The 7,922-nt window shown below is 39.7% G+C and overlaps 1 protein-coding gene across 1 annotated transcript in view; it reads right to left on the bottom strand.

Moving 5' to 3' along the window:
- The window catches only part of LRRC72 (leucine rich repeat containing 72), a 29,310-nt gene that overhangs the window by 11,683 nt on the left and 9,705 nt on the right, over positions 1–7,922 (bottom strand). The window contains 5 exon segments of the mRNA XM_030484752.1: positions 3,016–3,242; positions 4,843–4,870; positions 6,187–6,256; positions 6,259–6,303; positions 6,305–6,357. Of these exon segments, the coding sequence (XP_030340612.1) occupies positions 3,074–3,242; positions 4,843–4,870; positions 6,187–6,256; positions 6,259–6,303; positions 6,305–6,357 (365 nt within the window). The 3' untranslated portion in view covers positions 3,016–3,073.

The raw sequence follows: 7,922 nt of genomic DNA, 5'->3' as shown, positions 1-7,922 counted from the left end.
GTGACTCAAAAGGCTTTTCTGCCTCCCACTAGGAAAAATGGAATTCTCACCTCCCTCGCTGTTTGACTAGATGTAAACATAGCAGCTGTGAATCTGTCCAGCCTGCTTCACCACAGCTCTCACTTCCTAGTTCACTTAGAATAAAAGTGGTTTTTAACATTCTTTTCACCCTGGGAACTCTGGTTGAATTAAGAATACATGAAACCTTCTGAAACTACCTGAATGCATCTTCTAGTGAACCAAATATTGCATGGTGAACTTCAGATTTTTGATGCAGGTAGATTTTCAAGGTGTTTCTTCATCTAAGTAAAGGGAATTCTCAGCAAAATTTGATATTACCTTTGTAATCTGAGTATTTCTTCATATATAAATATTATTCCTTTGTCACTAATGGCTGGCTCTAAAACAGACACAGACCAGAAGGACTCGGGGGTCTTGACTGACAAGAAGCTCAACATGAGCCGGCTGTGTGTACTCACAGCCCAGGAAGCCGATTGTATGTTGGGCTGCATCAAAAGAAGCATGACCAGCAGGTCAAAGGAGATGATCCTGCCCCTCTCTCTGCTCTCGTGAGACCCCACCTGGAGTACAGCATTCAGCTCTGGGGTCTCAAACATGAGAAGGGCATGCAACTGTTTGTTGGATAGAGTCCAGAGGAGGCCACAAGGATGATCAGAGGGCTGGAGCACCTCCCGTACAAAGACAGGCTGAGAGAATTGGGCTTGTTCAGCCTGGAGAAGGCTCCAGGGAGACCTTATAGCAGCTTTCCAGTACCTAAAGGGGCTGACAAGAAATCTGGAGAGGGGCTTTTTACAAGGTCATGTAGTGACAGGACAAGGGGAAATGGTTTTAAACTTGACAAAAGGGAGATTTAAATATAAGGAAGAAATTCTTTATTATGAAGGTGGTGAGACACTGGCACGGGTTGCCCAGAGAAGCTGTGGCTGCCCCATCCCTGGCAGTGTTCAAGGCCAGGTTGGACGGGGCTTTGAGCAACCTGGTCTAGTGGAAGGTGTCCCTGCCCGTGGCAGGGGGGTTAGAACTAGATGAGCTTTAAGGTCCCTTCCAACCTAAACCATCCCATGATTATATAATTCTATAATTTGACAAAGCTCAGATGAACGAGTAATGTGGAGAGCATTGCCTTTTAATTAAGGTCGATGCGTTGGCAGTCTGTGACGCTACTGACCTGTGGCTTGTTGGACAGCATCCAGCATTTAAAACCTCCAAACGTGAACAGGTAGTAAACATGGTAGTCATGGTAGGGGTTTTTTTGTTCAGTCTTTGTGAGCAACAATGGGACACTTGTGAGCAACAATGGGAAGGCCAAAAAAATCTAAGAGGTTTTGATGGACTTTTCACCATGGAAGATTATGTATGTATAAATTAACTCATTGTCTTCTTTAAGCCCATCTATATGCTCAAAAAGATTACAAGAAGTCATGGTAAAATTCTTTAACAGTTAGTCCTTTTAAACCTCAAGGATGAGGCTAGTTTAATGGCATTTACAAAATGCATGGAACTTTAAGCAAGAAAAACAGAAGTTGAAATCAAAAAGAAAGGACTCTAACATCAAAAAAGTGAAAGGAATTATGAGATTTAACAAAGACAAAGTTCTGTATCTGGGATGGAGTTAATCCCAAGCAGCGGTACAGACTGGGATGTGCTGAAAAGGGCCTGGGTGCCCCTGTGAGCAGTAAGCTCACCTGGAGCACCAAAGGTAAAGGGTGCCATGCATCAGCGAAGACAGTAGTACAGCCAGGAGGTCAAAGGTGTCCTGTTTCGGTCAGCTCAGTTCTAGAGAGACACTAAAAAACAAGAGAGGTCCTGCCACCGTGGTGATCAGAGGGTTGGAGGAATTTGGTTTGCTCAGCCCAGAGAAAAGAAGACCTGGGGAGATCTAATCACCTAGAGGTAGTTACACAGAAGATGGGGCACGCACCGTGACAGGAGAATAGCCAAGAGGCCCAAGTTTTTGCAGGTGAAATTCCATCTGAGTATAAGAAAAATGCTCTGGAGTGCACTTAAACACTGCAAGAGATTGCCAACAAGTGGTGGTACCCCCTGCACTGGCAATACTCAACTCCCCTTGACAGGGCACTGGATAACCTAATCTCAGACCTGCTTTCAACAGGAAAGGTTGGACTAGATAAAACTCCAGAGATCCCTGCAACGTAGACTGTCCTGTGCTAATTTAGGGGAGAAGGAAGGAACCCAGAAGACAAGCCACAGGCTGAAGAAAGGCTTTGATACGTTAGATAGCATTGACTCTAAGCCTTTGGCAGGACGGAGGGAGAAAGATGTGATCTCTATGTACATCTCCCAGTAGCTTCCCTAGTGGTGGTACTGGTAGTGATGGTAGGCTTTAGAAGCCAAAAGCGTCAGGTGTAGTGCTACAGCACAGTATGACCCATGTGGTTATAGAAGACAGTGCTAAAACCTGCCAGCAGCCTTGGGGCAGCGCATTGTGTATGGCAAGCCCTGTCCCTCTAAAAGGACCAGCAAGCAGAGACCTGCACCCTGGGAGAGTGTTAGAGCCAGGTATAAGCACTCTTAAGAGCTCACAGTTCCACTGTACTGAGTATAAAACTAAGCTTTCAGCGCATTCATGCAGCACACAAATTGATACTTCAACCCCTCTCAGAAATGAAAAAAGCTTAATGGTTGCTTTCTCCTATCTTTATACTGATTGGGGAGGACAAACTGCTGCTAGCGAACATGGCAAGACTAATTTCTCCTGTAGAAACTATAAGGAATGAAATTATTTATCCTTAGTTTCTTAAAAATTAACTTGCAGTTTAGCTTTAATGACTTCTGGTAATAAAGGTATGGTAAGAATTGAATTTCAAGCCACCTTTATTGGAACACTGCACTATCATTTGTTTTCTTACTTTCTTCACTCTCTATGTTACATCTGATGCTAAAAGGAATGTTAAACTAATACTTCTTTTGCTGGAAGTTCATTTAATTAGGTGTGTGTTTTAATGTACTTGTTTTATAGAGACAGTAACTTACTTAAGGAGCTTATCTCCACCCTGGAAAGAGGAATTTTTTTTCTTCAGGAAGAAAGCACTCATCTAAACAGGACTGTCAGCTTCTTACAGGCTTCTGCTGCTGCTTTGTTTTCAAGCCGTCTTTCTCGAGGGGTGGCTACGTTGTTCCAGTCAACATAGGAAAATTCCATTAGAGACCTTGCCATTGCCCGGAGTAAAACGGCATCTTCGGGGTTCTCAAATGGTTCTCTGCAAAAAGAACAAAGAAAATGTGCATTTTCTGAACGCTTCCAAACTACTTTGGAGCTAATTTGTTACACGCACCCTGTGTAGAAAGTGAAGTTAGAAGTCACCGTGACCCTACCTGTGAGGATTTGAAAAGGTTACATTTTCAGGTGGTTTCCTTCTTTTACCAGATTTAAGAAAGCAAAACAAAATGAGAAAAGGTCAGAATCACAGTATTCTAAGGGGAAAAAATCATGCTATAAATTATTTAAAATGCATTTATAGCAGACTTAAGAATGCTATTTTGTTTTCACTGCTTTCCCCCCTCCCCTCAAAAAAGAATTAATTGTTGTACACTTCTAATGCTCTGATTCAACAGAAATCATAAAACTAATTTTATTATTTCATAGCGATATGATATCCATTAATGCAAATGCACATTTATTTCACGATGGATCTTTTAACTATCCACCATGCAAATATTCCTTCTCCAAGCTCTGAATCCATGACACTGAGCTTGCGTTGTTCCTGTATCCTGCCACAGCTGCAGTCTGGGAGAGAACAAAGTGGCAGATGCACAACATCAATGCAGAATTGAGAATGACTCCATGTTAGACCAAAACCTTTTAACCGAGATGATGCAATATTAAAACCTGATATTATAAGAACTTATTTCTTAAAGATGTACCTGCAGTAACACACAACTAATACAAACCATCTCCACTGAGTGTAACACTCTTCGCCATGACAAGGCACCTTGCAAAGCCTAAGCATCTACTTAAGTCAGATGGAGAGGAAGCTGTACAACCACTCTATGAATAAGGACAGCTAACTCCACTGAAAGCAGGGAAGAATTAATTTTTAAGCATAAAGTAGCTTGACTGTAAAGAGCTGTACCCAAAGTGAACAGCTATATAAAATCAAATTGTTAAAGAATATCATCCTGTGTAGGCTTTATTATTTCCTTTAATAAATGTTTCAAACATTTTCACATGTAAATCTAGAAAGTAAACCCAAGCCTGATATCTGAAGTTTTCATATCTACTCTTATAAAGATAGCATCTAAAAGGCACATTAAAAGGCAATGTTTATGCTGCTTCAATCCAGACACAGAAATAAGTTTTACATTTATTTCTAGGATTTTGAAACTGAACAGAATAAATGTAACATCAAGTACAGACTAAAAATGTTTAATTCTATAAGTCATAATATTTTCCAGAGAGTATGTATGTTGAACAGCCAGTCAGGAGAAAGTTTTCTGGGCCATAATATAGAACAGCTATTCTGATGCTCTAATACTTAAAGCATGCTTTTTCCTGTGATCAGTATTTGATCTTATAAATAAATAGCATTTTTATATACCCATTTCCAAATGTGCAATACCTTTCAATATTGAATCTCAGACAGCAGTGGGCAGGTTGTCTGATCAGAACAGTATAGAGTTGCAACTACGTTACATTCAAAGCCCAGAAATTTGTTCAAAAGCTCATTTTTCCTGGCTGTTTCCTCTGCTGAGGGTATTTTTTAGGCACCTTTAGGTGCACCTTAGGGCATTTTTTAGAGAAGAGGAAATGAAGTAAATGCTTCAGAGATGCAAAAGAAAAAAATCCAAAAATTTACTTACTTATTTCTCTGATTTCCAAATTCAGAACCTGTAACAAAAAGTTCAAATGAAGACATTAATGGCTGTACAGCATTTTCATTATGAAAATGAAAGGATGATGTTTTCATAATGAAAATAAGGATATGACAGCTATGGCTTTAGGACATCCCACTCCTAAAGTACTTGTTCAAATGAACCAGAACCTAGCAGATGATGTGAAATGTTCAAGATCATATTTAATTAAATTACTATGGAAAGAAGGATCTGTCAGGGATTTTTTTTTAAGTTTATGCAGTTCTTGTGGTTTATTTCCCACAGACATACATTTCCATGCCTTTTTTAGTTTTTTGCTGTTCTTCCACAGAAGATGCCACTGTCTATACACATGAATGATGGCATGGCAGAGATACAGACAATTGTATGCCTACTTTGAAAATTACCAGCAAAACAAACCAATTCTTCAATATGATTAAACTATCCTTTTTTTCCCAGCCTTCTCAAAATTACTGTTAAATGCACTGCTCTCATGTTTATTATCGGGAGACATATATTAGAAAAAAAGAAAAAGCAGGTATTTTATTACTGTTTCAAACTTCATCTACACTCCTAGATGTAATGTTTAAAATGCCATCTATGCACAATACTGGTTTCCTTATCTTTAAAACATGACAATAGCAGGTAATATTGTATGGAATTTCAAGGTTTGTTCTGGGTATCTCCTACGATACAAGTCACAGGGTTCCAGGTGGTATTCACCTACTTTCTTGTGCCAGGATCATGCTGTCTTTTGGATCCAAATATTTTAAGAACTTTAATAATTACTTTATATGCTATTCTAAGACATCATTAATATATTCTCAGCTTGGAAAGCATAAAAAGGAATCTGCTTACAAAACCAGGCAAGATACGTAAAATTAAAACCACTATTTAGAAGCAAATAGCTTTCTTCAAGAGATTATTTTATAAAAGCACTAGAGGGCATCAGAACTCTGTGATGCTGATCACTGAGACTCAGCCTGGAAGTGTATCGAGATGCTCCTAATTAAATAAAAGTAAAACTAAACACTCACAGGACACATGTTGGAAAAAAAAAAGAGGAAAGAAATGTTGTTTCTTCAGCTATCTTTAAAGATAATTCTGTAACTCGAGCGAGTAGAACTTATTTGCTACAATACTCTTAGTAGAAGGATTCATTTGTTGCCTATTGCTGCTACTGCTGCTTACTTGATAAAAAAATTTGGTTGAGTTCCTGATGTATTTGTACTTTATTACTAAAATAAACACCTTTATCAGATGAATGAGAAGAACCTTTTCTAATTCCAGTCACCTAAACATGTATGCTTTTCCTTACGTTAGTATAAATACCTGAGGGCATCATCACTCTTCTGGCTGGCTGAGTGCATCTGCTAGATCCTACTGTAGTCTCCAGGGGTGTATATCTACTCTCTTTCCAAAAGCTATGGACTGCATGACACAAGCAAGACCTTTCGTAGTTACAAAGATGAAGTGCTGACTTCCTTTCTCTTTGTGTAACTGCTGTTAAAAGGGATATAAACATTTCATTTCCCCTACCAGCTGAAAAGGCTGGTACTATCTATGTGCATGCAGAAGGCAATTCACTTTTGTAATAATAGCAATGTAAATCTACATAATTTCACAACAATTCAAAATGGGAACATGGAGTGATACTTCCTAAGGCTTTAGGGTGAAGCCCGGTCCAATCAAATGAAGTTTTTTCTTTCGAGTGCAGTAGGATCAGAAGTTTTAAACCACGAAAGTAGAAAGTAAGACTTTTCATACCACTTAAATGAGATCTACTGCAGAAGTCAGTAAAGATTTGGAAGTTTTGTTATAAATAGCAAAAACCAGTCCAGTGCCAAGGCCGGTTCGGTTCCCGTTGCTCATTTACAGAGAAAACTGTTGGAATGGAATCAAAAGAAAAGCTTCAAATTTTCCTGTTTTGCATTTCAACTCAGAAATAACTTTAAATTTTTAATAAAGAGTTTGAAACTGTTAAGTCAAGTAGGGGATGTTAATTTCAACGACATGAACTGCATACTAAGTACTTCAGCTATGGAACAGAAGTGAGCTAAAGGTTTCGAACAAGTAACTTTGGCAGAAGCATTCTGAATTCAGGGAAGTTCTGAAGTCATGGTGTCTAGGGGACCAATTAGGAAGGAACTGCAGTAGTCATGCCTGGAGGTAACAGAAGCGTGAGCACATGTCTTGAGTAAAGGAGACAGCCAGGACTATGCTGTGGTAATGTTCCACAGATGGGGAAGAAGCTTTGTAATGTTAGAGAAATGGCTCACTAAATAGAAAGTCCAAGGTACAGTTTGATGCAAATTAATGCCACAAGTCTTAATCCAGGACTTATTACAGTATAACTGTATTTAGGAGGTTAAGTCCAGGAAGTTTTACGGAGGTGTTTCTAGAACTGTAAATGCAACACACATTTTCCAGCACATTAAGCTTCAGTCGTCACTCCCTAGTCAAAACCGATCATTAGTAAAACAGTCTGACAGACGTGCTAAGAACAGGTCTAACACAACATCAGATATGCAAGAGACTGATGGAGATACCAGTGCAAAACGAATGTGAAAGCAAATGGCCACGCGGTCAGATCCAGCAGCTGTGGTCCATCCACCAGCTTTCCTTCATGACAAAGCTACACAGTCTGCCAGCGCCTGCAGATGTCCTGGGGCTGCCTTGCTCAAACCCTGCATCCTGACTCTCCTAGAGACTGGGAGCAGGTTTTCAGGATGACATTGTTTTTCCTTGCTGCTTTCTTACAAGGTAGTGCTGGGGTAGGAATCAACACCCTTCTCAGAGCTCTGCAGTAATTTTCAGTCCTCCTGCCAATCACACAGCTTTCCAAATACCAGAGACAAAAATCACCAAAGATGATTTTCTGGGTCTGCTGAGGTGTGTTTATTGATTGCCTGATTTATCATCTGCCTGTTCTTAAGACAATTCCCCCTCCCCCCCCACACACACACACATAGAATTTACAGTAGACAAGCTGTGAAAGATCTCTTGGTGATTTATGAAGACATATTTGAAAACTTGGTCAGCATGAACCTCACCAAGAAACGTGATAT

This window comes from Strigops habroptila, chromosome 1 (assembly GCF_004027225.2).
Source record: "Strigops habroptila isolate Jane chromosome 1, bStrHab1.2.pri, whole genome shotgun sequence".
NCBI classification, from domain to species: domain Eukaryota; kingdom Metazoa; phylum Chordata; class Aves; order Psittaciformes; family Psittacidae; genus Strigops; species Strigops habroptila.
Note: the sequence above shows the minus strand (reverse complement) of the source record. Positions and strands in the feature narration are given on the sequence as shown.